At 57.1% G+C, this 13,176-nt stretch overlaps 5 protein-coding genes across 5 annotated transcripts; 2 read left to right on the top strand and 3 right to left on the bottom strand.

The window, feature by feature from the left end:
- Positions 1–359: 359 nt before the first annotated feature.
- BDV59DRAFT_175908 (LYR motif-containing protein) lies at positions 360–1,646 on the bottom strand. The gene is made up of 5 exons (XM_073689343.1): positions 1,187–1,646; positions 919–1,083; positions 749–811; positions 646–695; positions 360–587 (listed from the first exon to the last, which is right to left on the bottom strand). Exons 1-5 carry the CDS (start codon positions 1,232–1,234, stop codon positions 578–580), a joined length of 336 nt encoding a protein of 111 aa, XP_073548896.1. The 5' UTR covers positions 1,235–1,646; the 3' UTR covers positions 360–577.
- A 95-nt stretch (positions 1,647–1,741) lies between these two features.
- On the top strand, positions 1,742–2,922 carry BDV59DRAFT_175906 (uncharacterized protein). Its single transcript, XM_073689342.1, has 3 exons — positions 1,742–1,981; positions 2,037–2,134; positions 2,201–2,922. Exons 1-3 carry the CDS (start codon positions 1,799–1,801, stop codon positions 2,691–2,693), a joined length of 774 nt encoding a protein of 257 aa, XP_073548895.1. The 5' UTR covers positions 1,742–1,798; the 3' UTR covers positions 2,694–2,922.
- Positions 2,923–4,506: 1,584 nt separating this feature from the next.
- BDV59DRAFT_14556 (uncharacterized protein) lies at positions 4,507–7,324 on the top strand. The gene is made up of 2 exons (XM_073687264.1): positions 4,507–6,124; positions 6,173–7,324. Exons 1-2 carry the CDS (start codon positions 4,822–4,824, stop codon positions 7,237–7,239), a joined length of 2,370 nt encoding a protein of 789 aa, XP_073548894.1. The 5' UTR covers positions 4,507–4,821; the 3' UTR covers positions 7,240–7,324.
- Position 7,325: 1 nt separating this feature from the next.
- On the bottom strand, positions 7,326–9,268 carry BDV59DRAFT_14557 (uncharacterized protein). The gene has a single exon (XM_073687266.1). The coding sequence runs from the start codon at positions 9,242–9,244 to the stop codon at positions 7,457–7,459; it is 1,788 nt and encodes a 595-aa protein (XP_073548893.1). The 5' UTR covers positions 9,245–9,268; the 3' UTR covers positions 7,326–7,456.
- A 740-nt stretch (positions 9,269–10,008) lies between these two features.
- On the bottom strand, positions 10,009–12,428 carry sC (sulfate adenylyltransferase). Its single transcript, XM_073689341.1, has 5 exons — positions 12,163–12,428; positions 12,025–12,052; positions 11,754–11,936; positions 11,396–11,541; positions 10,009–11,342 (listed from the first exon to the last, which is right to left on the bottom strand). The coding sequence occupies exons 1-5, from the start codon at positions 12,329–12,331 to the stop codon at positions 10,144–10,146; spliced, it is 1,725 nt and encodes a 574-aa protein (XP_073548892.1). The 5' UTR covers positions 12,332–12,428; the 3' UTR covers positions 10,009–10,143.
- Positions 12,429–13,176: the final 748 nt, after the last annotated feature.

Here is a 13,176-nt window from a genome sequence, read left to right as displayed (position 1 = left end):
AATTGGCGACCCGAGCGGGAGGATCTGAACTGCAAAGGGGTTAGAATTTATACGGTGTGATGTGTGGTTGTAGATCGCGTGTTGGTGGGTGGGACTATGGCAATGTTGTTGGAGACCCTTACCGTCGGCATGGCGAGAGGCAGTTACTGGCCCTGCGGTCTTCCTCCACCAAGCAATCAGGGGGAAAGAATCGATGGACGTGTGGAATCTCCAGTCTAGTTTCTATATGGCATAAATTCGCGGATAAATCGTGGAAACGGGGGAGATTGGGGGCGATGCGCCGGGGAAGACTGGGGGAAGAAGTTCAACTGCGAGTTGTCGCGATGCGATGAACCCGTCGATCACGTGATTAGGGGTCGTCCCCTACAGAACGAGAGACCGAGCGCAAGCAAGTGCATTTCTATAGCGAGAGGAGAAGACAGGTCAAAATACCGCTGAATCAATCCTACAGTGTAGTCCGTGCATTAAAAATACAGAATCCTCCTCGTCCGTCTATCCATCCGACATCATCAGGTGGTCATCACCCCCGACCACCCAGTCCGTCCGTCGATTTGCGAGTATTTACAGGCTGTGCGAATTAGTCCCAGCTGAAGAAGTTGTTAATAGGCTGTGGGAAGACCGTGAAGGCCGGAGAGCGATGCTTACCCAGTATCTTTCTGACGGACGATGCCGCCTTCTCCCCCGGTCTCCTTCCCCTGTGTCGGCCGTTAACCAAGGTTCAGGTTGACGCGAATAGGGCAGAACTCACCGTCTTTTGTCCCTCCACGACCAACTTGTCCAGCTGGTAGAACTGGCTAATGATGGTTTGTCTCTGCGGAGAGTCAGTCAAAGCATTTTTCCAGGCGGTGACATGCGGGGTAGCCGTAGATAAGGAGTCCCTATGCTACCGTGTCTATCGTAGAGGGAATATCCACTCACCTTCATCATGCGCAGGTTCTGAAGTCCGTCTTGGATCAACTCCTGGATCTTCCTGTCCTCTGACTCCTTCTGATGCTCGCGGAAGGCATCCCTCGTCCGGCGACGGGCGTACTCGCGGAAGTTGTAGTTCGAAAACTGAGACGACTGGCGGAGCAGGGAACGGAACTGTCGAGAAGGAATGTTAGATTGTCTCTGGCAGTGGGAGTCTGCGACCTGTCCGAGGGGCCCCGGATTAGGCGCAAAACAGGTGATGGGCGGAAGATCGTACCAAGGAGCGAACCTGGAAGGCAGTGTTTCGTGGTAGTGTCACAGACATGATGGTAGAGTGGAGAGTGGTGATTAATCAGTCAGCTGGGTAGAGAAACTGCAGAAGAATATCGTGAAGCTCGGATTCGGGATGCTAATGTCCGATCTGTCAGTCGAGGGTGGCGGCGTAGTGTTGACGCAGAGTGTAGTAGCGCACCGTGTCGAAGAGAGTCGAGCAGATCCTAACAGAGCTTCTGATGATGAAGGCTACTGGGCGAGAGAGCGAGGGGGCTCTGATATCGCAATGTTGGTGGCGTCAGACGTACGGAGTAGCCGAGCTAATATCCGAGGAAACGGACGCTGGGATGGGATATATCGATGCCGGCAGAAGCGAGTCCACGAAAGGGAGACAGTCACAGCAGACAATCACGTCGTCGCGGAGTCGTCGATGGTGGTGGAAGTGGGAGAAAGAGAAGTTGACGTTTGGTGGTTGCGCCGGCGGGAAATTCTTTTGCTTATTTGGGCAACTGACGGAGTTATCGGACCTCCGCGGCCGATCTTGAGCTTCTCCCGAACACCCGCTCCATCTCCTTCACACTCATCTTCCCCTTTCTCTCTCTCTCTCTCTCCCCCCATGACACAGGTTCCGACGCCTCCGGCTTCCCGTCATGGGTCGCCTTCTGATCCCGACCTTAAACCAGCTGCGTCGGACACCGCCGACTTGACGCAGTCGCTGGACGACCTGCTGGAACGCTATCTCCATCTGCTCGATCAACACCAGAAGCTACGGTCACAAATGGCCTCTAGTCTATCTTCGGTATGTGTGCCAGTATACCCAGCTGCGGAAAGACAGATATTGATCTTCAACGTAGGGATTCCTGTCTCTCGCTCATGCCAACTATACCTGTCCGCCCGGACGACGATACGGCGAAGACTATTACGATGATCGCATGAAAGCTACGAGACGGATGTAAGACCCAGCGGACCATCTCTAGCATGATGATTCCGAACGAGGAGTAACGTTTGATTTCACTAGGACCATACAACCCGGATGCGCAGCCACCCGTACTCCAGAAACGAGGGACGCTGATCCGTCGGTCAACCCCAACACATTTCAATACACGTTCAACATAGAGTCTGTCACAACTGAGGAACCGGAGGATGACCCAAAGAGTGACGGTCCGTCTGAAAAAGACGATTCCGCGGAAGACACATCAAGTTCAAAAGACACTACAAAGGACAGGTCCTGTGTAGTCTCGGAGTCCTCAACACCTTCCGAGACAAACGAATCGAATGAACCAGCCTCAGTATCCTCTTCAACCTCCAGGCCAAAGTCCAAGACGAAACCCCGTTCTTCTGATCCGCTTCGGTGGTATGGGATACTGGTCCCACCGTCCCTCCGCAGTGCTCAGAGATCGTTCACCGACGCGGTGGAGGGTCATCTGGCGGAACTGGCGAGTGTAGTGGTGGAGATGCAGATGGCAGAGAAAGACATAGCGCGAGTGCGGGAGGAACTCGGGCAGGCTTGATGTTTACGAGTAGATGAAGCTACTCAGCAAGTCTCATAGACAGACGTACGCGTCAATGGTCAAGACATAGTCCATTAGCAGCCATGAAACCATATTTAATGGGACTCAAAACATTGAGCATGCTAGAGTATATTCATGCACGTACGCAGTACTGCGTAGATAAAACTGGCCGAGTGGAGTCAGGATAGTGGAGCTGACAATACTGGAATAATTCCGAATTGAAAATTTGGTTTTAATTCATTTGAATATCTAATACAGTGTAGTATCGAGAGAAGAGAAGGTGATGGCCCAGGGTGATCACGTAAGAAACAATATATAGCATCATCGGCATCTTCAACAACTTCATTTTCATCTTCCCCTTTACACTGTTACCCCCACACGCCTCTCTCCCGGAATGCTATTATTATCTACCTTGGTCCTTGCACTATCGGAACATATCGCGGCAATCTCCAGAATCATAGTCCCTTGACTAGGCCCCAATTCCTGGAAGCGAGGTCAGCCACCGACGGCGCAATCCCGCCACCAGCACTTCTTCCAATTCAACCAGCGCAGAGTGCAACCACGAATTCCATGATTTCTATGTGGTTGGTGGTGCCATCAAGCATTGAATCTCGGTCCAGCTGAGTTCACACCGATGCAGTGATGATCATGTACTTTGACACCATGTCGATCCCTTCCCAGAACCATAAGATCAACCTCAGGACTGATCCTTCTTGACGAGTCTATCCCAGCCTCGACTCGTACAACGAAACCCGGGCCTTCATTGGCTACCCGACACGGGACGCTGGTTTCATGTTGACTTCTCCGAGTGGCATTGCCGCTGTGCAGCCGTGGCTCCTGTGCTCAAGCTGAGACGTAGCGCCAACCGCTACTCTCTTGGTCGCCTCCACCCGAGCCAATGGCACTCCGTCCATGCAGATGTCTTATTCCTGCTGGATCCTGGCCCGAATTAACCCAGCTCATTCGTTTACTCCGGATCTTTAGGCGGGCCAATCCGAATGCCTCGCCTACAGCTCTCATCGCGTGGTGTTGCGATTCGTGTCTCCAGTCTTGCTCCCAATGCGAAACAAAATGGTATCAGAAAGGTAACCCCGCAGGCTACAGCCCATGTGCTGTTTGGTGCACTGATATTTTTCAATTCTACTGAAGTAAGGATTCTGCTGCAGAGCATCTACAGCAGACTCTATCTGCAATAATCTCCCAAGAGAAAAGACTAGGATCTCCCAGCGCTACCAGCGACTATCAAACGGTCTTTCGTGTCAGCCTCCACGCTACCTCTTCGGCTCAACTCCACTTCGAACTAGACGGGTCTAAACTGTCGACCATCTACCCTAGCTCTGTGCCCATGCAGAGCACGGAGATGAAGCAGTTTAATATCAACACCTGACCTTTGGTTCTCGGGTGCTGGAAAACCCTGATTCATATTACCCACCCGTGTCTGGTGCTATCTCCCAAGCGCCCCATCCACGGCGTCTCCCGAGTTCGCGCTCTGGGCTGGTTTCTTTCTATCTTCTTACACTTTTGTCGTTCTCTTTCTTCCGCAAGGGCTAGAAGCTCTGATTTCTTCTCCGTCACACAAAGGATCTGTAAGTCCTGACTTAACTCGATGATCCGCTGTTGGCTACCGGTAGACATGACTGACAGATTCTTCCATCTCAGGGGCTGGCGACAGTCGGGTCTGACTGAGACTTCGCATTCTCGTTCGAGACTATGGAATTGTGACGGTCTATCTTCTTCATTCCTTTCTTTGACCCATAGCTGTGGTATGTCTATTTGTCTCAGATTATGTTATATCACCTACCTGACACCTTCAGAAGGCATTGAATGCCGTATAGCTCCCCTCCTTGAGCGCAGGAATCTCAAGATCCAACTTCTTTGCTTCCATACATACATCCCGACTGCAGAGCTTTGAGATAAGCCAGTCGCTCGGAGTATTGCCACTTTACCCTTCATTTAGACTTCACTCTCGATCATTCGAGCTGGTATCAGTCAGGCTTTGCCTCGACATTTCACTCTTTACTGTCTATTCCTTGCCGCAATTTATGTGCTTGTCACGGTTTCTACAGGGTTATCACCTATCTTGTACGAACAACTTGTGACAGGCCGAGCTTATCATCGCTGAGAGCCAATGAATCCCGGTGCATCAAGAAACCAAGGCCCTGGGCCGGGCCCGAACAGAGGCACGGAAAGAAAGGGATCGGTCCGCCGGGCTAGGGAAATGCTGGAAGCTGGAAGGCGTCCCAAAATCCAGCCGCGGCCGTCGAACAATCCGGCAATGCCGCCTCTCAGACAGGACGCTGCCCACATGACGCAGTGGCCTTTGCCAAATGACAATCTGCCAGCAGCTGCAGTCGATCCCCACGGAAGACTGTTCGTTCCTAAAGGCCCTCCGCCTCAGCGGCCACCACGACCTGATGTTCCCTCTCCGTCCGTGTACTCTGAACGAAGCGTGTCGGACGCTGCACCAAGCCCGCTGCATTTTCAGCAACGGCCGGTTCCATCCTTCTCCCAGCCCTTGCCGAGACATCCCGACCAGGCGAGCATTCCCCGTTCTTCCATCGCGACAGATGAACTCTACAGACAATCCGATATCTCGTCGGCCGGCTCTATCCCCTCGATCCCCGACTTCCCATTCCCTGCCCTGCCAACTGCTGCTCCTGCTGGGGACATCACCCAGCGGATCCCTCGTGGACGAACCGCCAATCTCGCCCCGCCCACCTCTCGCCCAAGTATCAACCGTAGATCCTCCGTGTCTCCCATCCCTGAAGAAAGCCCCAGCGGCTTCCAAGGGTCCATCGCGTCCAGCAGGGTGATCCCCTCCAGCTGGGGTTCCGGTCCCGCCGAGTCGGAAATCCTAGGCACATACCTGGACGTCGACTCTGACGATTCCGACCCGAATGTGAACCACGAGGCCGGCGCGGGTCTCGTCCGCCAAGCCAGTCTTGGGAAACGAGGCAAGCCATCACTACGCACGATACAGCGGTCAACCACTGAGTCGCCGGCACCGCAACGCGATGAACCCCCAAACGTGGTCCCGGATGCCGGCTCAGCTGCCATCTCAAAAGAAGTCTCCGCCGAAGGCGGACAGAAACAACAGCGCGATTCCTTCCTGACGTCCTCGAGCGACTCCTCCCTCGACCCAGAAAAGCCGCCCATCGTCCTGGACGAGCCCAGCGCATACGATGCCTCCGCCATCGAGAAAGAAACCGGCGTCTTCCCCAAAGCCGTCCCAACCATGAGCGACAAGCGCCCCGGCGGCCGTAGGCCCCCCCGTCTTGACATCAACGCCGTCCGCGACGCCGAGAAGCGCGGCAGTCTGACCAGCCTGCCCGATCTCATCCGCCGCGCGACCAAGCTCGCCACGAACCTCGAGCACGGCCGCACAGCAAGTCGGAACGACCTCCTCAACATCGGTGGACCGCGCTTCCAGGGTAAGCCACCCTCTCCCCTTCTGCATACCCACCCTACTAACAAACCAGGCCACGCATACCGCAAATCCGGCTCGATCAGGAGCATCCTAGCCTCGTTCCCTCCACCAGCGGCCACCCCAGAAAACGGCCACCGCTCGTCGTGGCCGGTCTTCTTCCGCCGGTCAACGCTCCACCACATCGACTCGAACGAGACTGGCGGCGACGGCGAGCATGAAAAGGGCAACGCCGCGCGCCAGCGGCGCTGCTGCGGCATGCGCCCATGGGTATTCATCCTCGTGCTCCTCCTCGTCCTGGCGGTCATCCTCGTCGCGGTCCTCGTCCCGGTCTTCCTCGTCGCCATCCCCAAGAGCCACGCCAGCAGCGACAGCGACAACTGCGCCACGACAACCCCCTGCCACAACGGCGGCGTCAGCGTGTCCAGCTCCAACGTCTGCTCGTGCGTCTGCACCAACGGCTTCACCGGCTCGCAGTGCACCGTCGCCGGCGATGCCAGCTGCGTCACCACCACCGTCGCCGGCAAGAACGCCACCGTCGGCAGCGACCTGCCCCGTCTCTTCACCCAGTCGTCCGACACCTTCGACATCGACCTCGACCCCACCACCATCATGGCCCTGTTCAGCCAGAACAACGTCTCATGCACGACCGAGAACGCCCTCGTCTCGTTCCGCGGCGTCGCCGGCAGCAGCAGCAGCAGCAAGACGCGCCGCTCCGCCAGCCGGCAGGACGGAGACATCACGCTGGCCGCCCGCGGCGCAACCGCAACCGCCAACGGCATTGTCTTCGACAACTCTGGCGTGACAAAAACCAAACCCTCGCCGACTGCCACAGCAGCCACGACAGCAACGACGACAACGTCCGAAGCGACAGCGTCCGCCACCGCAACAACGATACCCTCGAAAGCGGTGGACTTTTCCCGCGTCGCGGTGCTGTACATTCTCGAAAAGACCGGCACGCTCGGCGCAGCGATGCTCACCGAGGACCGGCTGGAGACGTTCCTGCAGGACGCGGACGCGAGCTCGATCAGCTCGCGCCAGTACACCATCGACCTGGCGGACGCAGGGCTCATTGCGAATTTCACGTTGGACTTTGGGGCGTTCCAGATCTCCAAGAGTTAGTTGGGCGGGTAATTATCTTCTTTTCTTCTAGGTACCTACTTATTAGTATATATCATATCCATTGGAGCATAGAGTAGCGAAGTATCATTCACTCATTGACGCAGTGCTCAAGCAATTCCTATCATACAATAATAGTACCAATCTATATACAATCCCATCAATCAAACGCAAACGCTCAAACACCACCCATGCAGAAAACATCACAAAGCATAATCAATCACACAAACAACGAACTACTCGGCGCAATGCCCTCCAACCCGGACTCGGCCTCGACCAACGGCCCCAACCGTCTAACCCGATCATCCACGATCATCCGCTCCGCCTCCCACCGTTTCCGCTCCATCTCCGTCTCGCGCACACGCCCGCTGCCAAACCACGCCGTGGCGGCCTTCTCGACGCTCTCGCGCTCCGCGCGCTCCGCTCGCGCAACCAACCGCCCCACCATCGTCTTCCAATTCTCTAGCCCGACGCGCAGACACTCCGCGCAGCGCTGCCGCCCGTCCCCCTCGCCGACCTCCAACAGCGTACTCTCCGCCATGTCGACCGCGTCGCGCGTCCACGCGAGCCCCTTCTCCTGCGACGACGACGCGAACAGGATCTCCCCGATGTACGTCATCAGGGCGGCCTCGTCGCAGACGGCTGCGGGCGTGCGCGGCGGCGGCGCGTCGCCGCTGGGCTGCGGTGCCGGGTATTCGACGGGAACGAACATGTTCTTCAGCGAGGTGAAGAAGCCGCGGAGGGGGTCGGCCGGGCGGGGGAAGGATGGTGCGTGGTGGGGGAAGCTGTTGGCGGGTGCTGCGGGCAGGGCACGGCGCGCCTGCAGTACAGAGGTGAAGATGGAGAGCGCGGTGGGGAGGTTGCCGTGGCGGGCGTGGTGTACGGCCAGCGCGGTCGATACGCGGAGGATGTTCTCTGAGGGGAGGGTGTTGGCGCTGCCGTTGTTCTTGGCGGTAGTGGTGATGGTGGTGGGCTTAAGCACGCCAGTCTTTGCGTCGACGAGACGCGCGGCGTCCCCGCCGCCGTACCCGCCCACTGCGATGTCCATGGCCCAGGTGTACATGTCGCGGGCGGTGGCCTGCAGACCCTTGTAGTCGAGCCAGTCGGCGTAGGCGAGGGCGGCGTCGAGCTTCTGCCGGGAGTCGAAGCCGCGGGTAGTCAGGATGCGGAGGTAGAAGACCTCGGGCGGCGGAGAGGCGGGCTCGCAGTGTTCCTCGCGGGGGGCGTTCTTCTGGCCGGCGGGCATGGGCTTGGGACGCGGGTTGGACGGGCCGACGACGTAGTCGACCGGGGCGGAAATGCGCTGGGTGCGGTCGGTCCACCAGCCGTCGAGGTTCTCGGCGGCTTTGGCGGCGCACATCAGCGCTTGAAAGTAGCCGCGACGCCAGGGCTCGCTCTTGGCCGAGACGTCGAGCCCGGTGCGGCCGACGCCCTCGACCAGGAACCCGCCGCTGTCGGTGTCGGTGTCGGCGTCGGCGTCATCGCGCATGACTTTCCCGTCGGGGCTGTTCGGGTCCTCGAGCCGCTCCAGCAGCTCGCGCAGGTAGCCCGCGACCATGGGCCAGTTGGTCATGAGCTTGCCGATCTGCTCTGGGTGCATGAGGGCCTGTGCGGAGCGCAGACACCAGCGGCTCTTCCAGGTCCATTCGGGGGGTGTGGGCCAGTGGTGCTCGATCTCTTCCTGGTACATGCCCAGCTTGATGACCTGGAAGAGCACCAGGATGGCGTAGAAGCTGAGGCCGATGCGGAGGCCGCGGCCGAAGCGCCGCTTGTAGTAGTCGCGACGCTCGGTGGATATGAGGCGGGCAAAGTGCTGGCGAAGGTGGATGGAGAGCGGAGGAAGGGGACGGTTGCTCGTCAACGGCGAGAGGAATGGGAGTTGCGGGCGGACGAGCGGCGGAGACACCAATTCGCGGCGTGGTGGATGGGTAAGGACATGGCGGTTGGAGGGGAGTCGAGGCAACCGAGCCGCACCCGGTATTCGACTGGGGAGACGAGGGGGAGGCATGGTGTTGGCGATGGAATTGACTGGAGGTTGAAGTTGAAGTCGGAGACGATGGATGACGATGCAGTGTTTGTCAGGTATCACGTGACACATCGTACCCTGAGTGCTCACTCTACATACTTCGCCCGTGTACCTGGAATGATCACCGCTCGGGACTAGTTCCCTCGCTGACATTGAAATAGTACGGAGGAGGCAGCTGGTTAGAATACATGACCCTTCCTACTATTCGACCCAATACCCCCCGAGCTCCCCCGGCCACACTGGGACTTGCAATAGTCGTTCAAGTTAGTCAAAGTGCCAAACTGCTCGCGTTAGGACTGCTTATCCAATATTGAATACAGTGTCTATCAGGAGGACATACTTTGTGCATATAGGAGGGTCCCATATTATCATGTGTGCATTTCTCGTAGCAGTGTGTCTGTTACTCCGTCAATTGCGGGTTACTAGCCAAATGTCTCAAAATATATACTTACCCACTTGGACGATGCGTGCCCGCTCGGCACCGCTGATTGCTGTGCGATGCCGATACTGGCCAGTGACGCGAGCAGTGCTATGGTGATGCGCATGTTGATTGGAGTACTGCGAGATGGAGGGTACTAGAGTGAGATGAAAAGAGAGAATGGATAGGAAAACCGTCGAGGTCTCTTTATCTAGACCATCTGTTCGGAAGTAAGGGATTCGAGGCATCGCGTTGCATGCTCGGACATCCTATACGCATACCGGCGACGGTATCTTGTGCTACGATACTCGGGTTTTGATCTAACGATCGAGTATGGATTATCGGATCTACAAACAATGCCCAAAATATCAGGGGAATCAAAGCTGTAAATTAAAAAAAGTACATTCTATAAACAAATGCCGCAACCACCTTCCAAAACCCGAATCCCAAAAGCGCCGATCATCTAAAGGCGGTCGAAGTAGCCCTCGCTCTCGAGCATAAGGACAATCTCGTGAACGATGCTGCGCACGCTCTGCTTGGAGACGTCGACAACGAGGTCGGCGTTCTCGGGAGCCTCATAGGGGTCGTCGACACCGGTGAAGCCCTTGATCTCGCCACGGCGGGCCTTCTCGTAGATGCCACGCTTGTCGGTCTTCTCGCAGTGCTCGAGAGGGGTGTTGACGTGGACGAGGAAGAAGCTGCCGCCGAGGCCGGCGACGGCCTCGCGGGCGGCCTTGCGGGAGCGCTCGTAGGGGGCGATGGGGGCGGCGATGACGGCGGCACCGGCACGGGTCAGCTCACCGGCCACAAAGGCAATGCGCTGGATGTTGGTGTGGCGGTCCTCGGCGCTGAAGCCGAGCTCGGAGGAGAGCTCGTGGCGTACGGTGTCACCGAGGAGGAGGGTGACGGAGCGGCCGCCCTGCTGGTTCAGGGTGACCTGGAGGGCACGGGCGATGGCGTCCTTACCGGAGTTCATGTAACCGGTCAGGAAGATGGTGAAACCCTGAGTGGCCCGGGGAGGGCTGGATTCGCGGAGGATCTTGACAACCTCGGGGTAGGAGAACCACTCGGGAATGTGGGCACCGGTGCGCAGGCGGTTGCGCAGCTCGGTACCGGAGATGTCGAGGGTCTTGACGCCAGCGGGGACCTCGTCCTTGGGCTTGTACTCGTCGGTGTCGGGCAGGTAGGTGACCTGCTGGAACTCGACGACCTCAATACCCAGCTCCTCACGGTACTTCTCGACGGCGTGCTGGGCATCGTAGGGGCCGTAGAACTCCTCACCCTTGGAGTTCTTACCGGGACCGGCGTGGTCACGACCAACAATGAAGTGGGTGGCACCGTGGTTCTTACGGATGATGGCGTGCCAGATGGCCTCGCGAGGACCACCCATACGCATGGCGAGGGGCAGGAGACCGAGGACGGCCATTCCGTTGGGGTAACGGGGGAGGAGGGCCTGGTAGGCACGGACACGGGTGAAGTGGTCAATGTCACCGGGCTTGGTGAGACCGACGACGGGGTGGATCAGGACGTTGGCCTGACGGGCGCGAGCGGCGCGGACGGTCAGCTCACGGTGAGCTCTGTGCATGGGGTTACGGGTCTGGAAAGCGACAACTCGGGTCCAGCCGAGCTTGTCGAAGTGGACACGCAGCTCCGCGGGGGTGTCTGCCGGGTCAGTGCGATGAATTGGAAGTGGGGGGTGCGGACAAGAGACTTACAGCGGAGAGCGACATAGTCGTAGTGGTTGAGCTTGTTGACGGCCTCGATCTTACCACCAATGTAGAATTCCTCGACCTTGGTGTTGAGGTACTTGATGGCCGGGTGGTCGGGGTCACCGCCGAAGACAAGCTTAGCCTCCTTGTCTCTAGATTAAGGGGAAAGTTAGTGATCCGCGTCATCCAGACCCACTGTAGCGCCGCAAAACCGCCCCTCGTGGGTGTCGACTCGCCACCTAGCCGAAAACGAAACGATTTCGCCGGCCGGAGGAAGAGAATGGGAGATCGGCACCCGCCAAGACATGATGCGTAAAAAAATCTCGAAAGTCAAAAAAGTACGAAAGGAGGGGTTGTAGCTTACTTGTCAGCACGGTAGATATCCTCAATGGTGAGGATGGCCAGGTTGCGGTCGTCACGGAAGTCCCGCAGAGTGACGCGAGAGCCAGGCTTGAGGTTGCCCTGAGAGATGGTGGCCTGAGAGGCGTCGAGGGTGATGGGCATGGAGAAGAGGGCGCCATCGGCGAGACGGCAGTTCTCACAGACACTAGAGAGAGTCAGACAAGCCCCAATGGATGTGAATGCGGTGATATGCCAATGTCTTGGTCAGGACTGGGCGATTGAAGACCACGTACCCGTCGAAATCCTTCTGGGTCATGAAACCTATGTGGCGGCGGAGAGTCAGTCAACGAGGCCAAGGAAGACGAACGCCGAGAGCCAAGCGCTGGTGCAATCACAACCAGGATTGACATCACGGTAGGCAGCAAACATACCCTCAAGAGGAGAGAAACCTCCGTTCATGATCAATTCCAGATCGCAAAGCTGGCGCTCTGAGAGGACGATGGCGGGCAGAGTCTCGGCCTCGGCGGAGAGCTGATCATGGCGGGGAGCATCGCGGGCGAGGAGGTCCTTGAGGACACCACCGTGAGGAGAGTTGGCCATTGTGAAGGATTGGAGTAGGATGGACGAAGGGAGAGTCGGGAGTGGTGAGGGAGAGGAGGAGAGAGAGAGAGAGAAAAAGAAGAGGAAGAGAAGCGGATGAGGTGGGGGAGAAATAAAAACGACGGCGATGGAGTCCCGGCAACGAGTGCAGACGGACCAAGGGATTCTACACCCCGGAACAATTAATTACGGAGAACAAGAAAATAACAATTAATTATTTATAAAATAGATAATAATAATAATCAACCTAACACTATGGATACGGTAATAAGATTAATGAAACTCGGCGGCGTCGTCAGGCGGTGGAGCCTCCGATGCTCTGGCGGGTAACGATTGTCCCTCCTGTCCGTGGGTGACAGATGCAATGCCGAGACATTGGATAGAATAGAGTCCAGAGTACGCAGTACAATACTAGAGTACTACTGGTCTCGGGAGTCTGTCTGCTGTACCTGTAGTTATCATCCAGTCCGTATCCCTTGGAGCCCAGTCTGGTGTTCGGGATTCAGGCTCAAGATTCAGGAGAATGTCAGATATGATGATAATCCGTCGCCGACGAACAGAATCCATCGAATCCAATTGGAACCCCCGAAGAAGGCATGATTTTCAGGGGCAACCAGGGACCGGAGATGCGACGGAGAAATCAGTGGCGAGTACGAGGGGATACTGTGCCTTCGACAGAGGAGAAGACAAGACAGATCATCTGGATCAGCTCTGAGGGATCGGGCGTCGTCATGAAACGTGTATCATGCTGTCACCTCTCCAGCATGAAACCCGTCAGAGAGGAAGAGTGAAACCGGCACTCTGAGAATAAACGTGGCGGGAGGGAGCACGACATCCCCCACGCC

Source organism: Aspergillus ambiguus (genome assembly GCF_047715705.1).
Source record: "Aspergillus ambiguus strain CBS 117.58 unplaced genomic scaffold BDV59scaffold_11, whole genome shotgun sequence".
Classification (NCBI taxonomy): Eukaryota; Fungi; Ascomycota; class Eurotiomycetes; order Eurotiales; family Aspergillaceae; genus Aspergillus; species Aspergillus ambiguus.
The sequence above is the reverse complement of the archived record's forward strand: the minus strand, read 5'-3'. Positions and strand labels throughout refer to the sequence as shown.

Excerpts from the sequence above, each read along its gene's own strand:
- sC (XM_073689341.1), bottom strand. The coding sequence starts at position 12,331 with ATGGCCAACTCTCCTCACGGTGGTGTCCTCAAGGACCTCCTCGCCCGC. Across the intron at positions 12,053-12,162 it reads AGGTTTCTCTCCTCTTGAGG|GTTTCATGACCCAGAAGGAT; the intron begins GTATGTTTGCTG and ends GCCGCCACATAG. Across the intron at positions 11,343-11,395 it reads CGACTATGTCGCTCTCCGCT|ACACCCCCGCGGAGCTGCGT; the intron begins GTAAGTCTCTTG and ends CTGACCCGGCAG.
- BDV59DRAFT_14557 (XM_073687266.1), bottom strand. The coding sequence starts at position 9,244 with ATGCCTCCCCCTCGTCTCCCCAGTCGAATACCGGGTGCGGCTCGGTTG.
- BDV59DRAFT_175906 (XM_073689342.1), top strand. The coding sequence starts at position 1,799 with ATGACACAGGTTCCGACGCCTCCGGCTTCCCGTCATGGGTCGCCTTCT. Across the intron at positions 1,982-2,036 it reads TGGCCTCTAGTCTATCTTCG|GGATTCCTGTCTCTCGCTCA; the intron begins GTATGTGTGCCA and ends TCTTCAACGTAG. Across the intron at positions 2,135-2,200 it reads ATGAAAGCTACGAGACGGAT|GACCATACAACCCGGATGCG; the intron begins GTAAGACCCAGC and ends TGATTTCACTAG.
- BDV59DRAFT_14556 (XM_073687264.1), top strand. The coding sequence starts at position 4,822 with ATGAATCCCGGTGCATCAAGAAACCAAGGCCCTGGGCCGGGCCCGAAC. Across the intron at positions 6,125-6,172 it reads CGGTGGACCGCGCTTCCAGG|GCCACGCATACCGCAAATCC; the intron begins GTAAGCCACCCT and ends CTAACAAACCAG.
- BDV59DRAFT_175908 (XM_073689343.1), bottom strand. The coding sequence starts at position 1,234 with ATGTCTGTGACACTACCACGAAACACTGCCTTCCAGGTTCGCTCCTTG. Across the intron at positions 1,084-1,186 it reads CCTTCCAGGTTCGCTCCTTG|TTCCGTTCCCTGCTCCGCCA; the intron begins GTACGATCTTCC and ends CCTTCTCGACAG. Across the intron at positions 696-748 it reads TCGTGGAGGGACAAAAGACG|GGGAAGGAGACCGGGGGAGA; the intron begins GTGAGTTCTGCC and ends CGGCCGACACAG.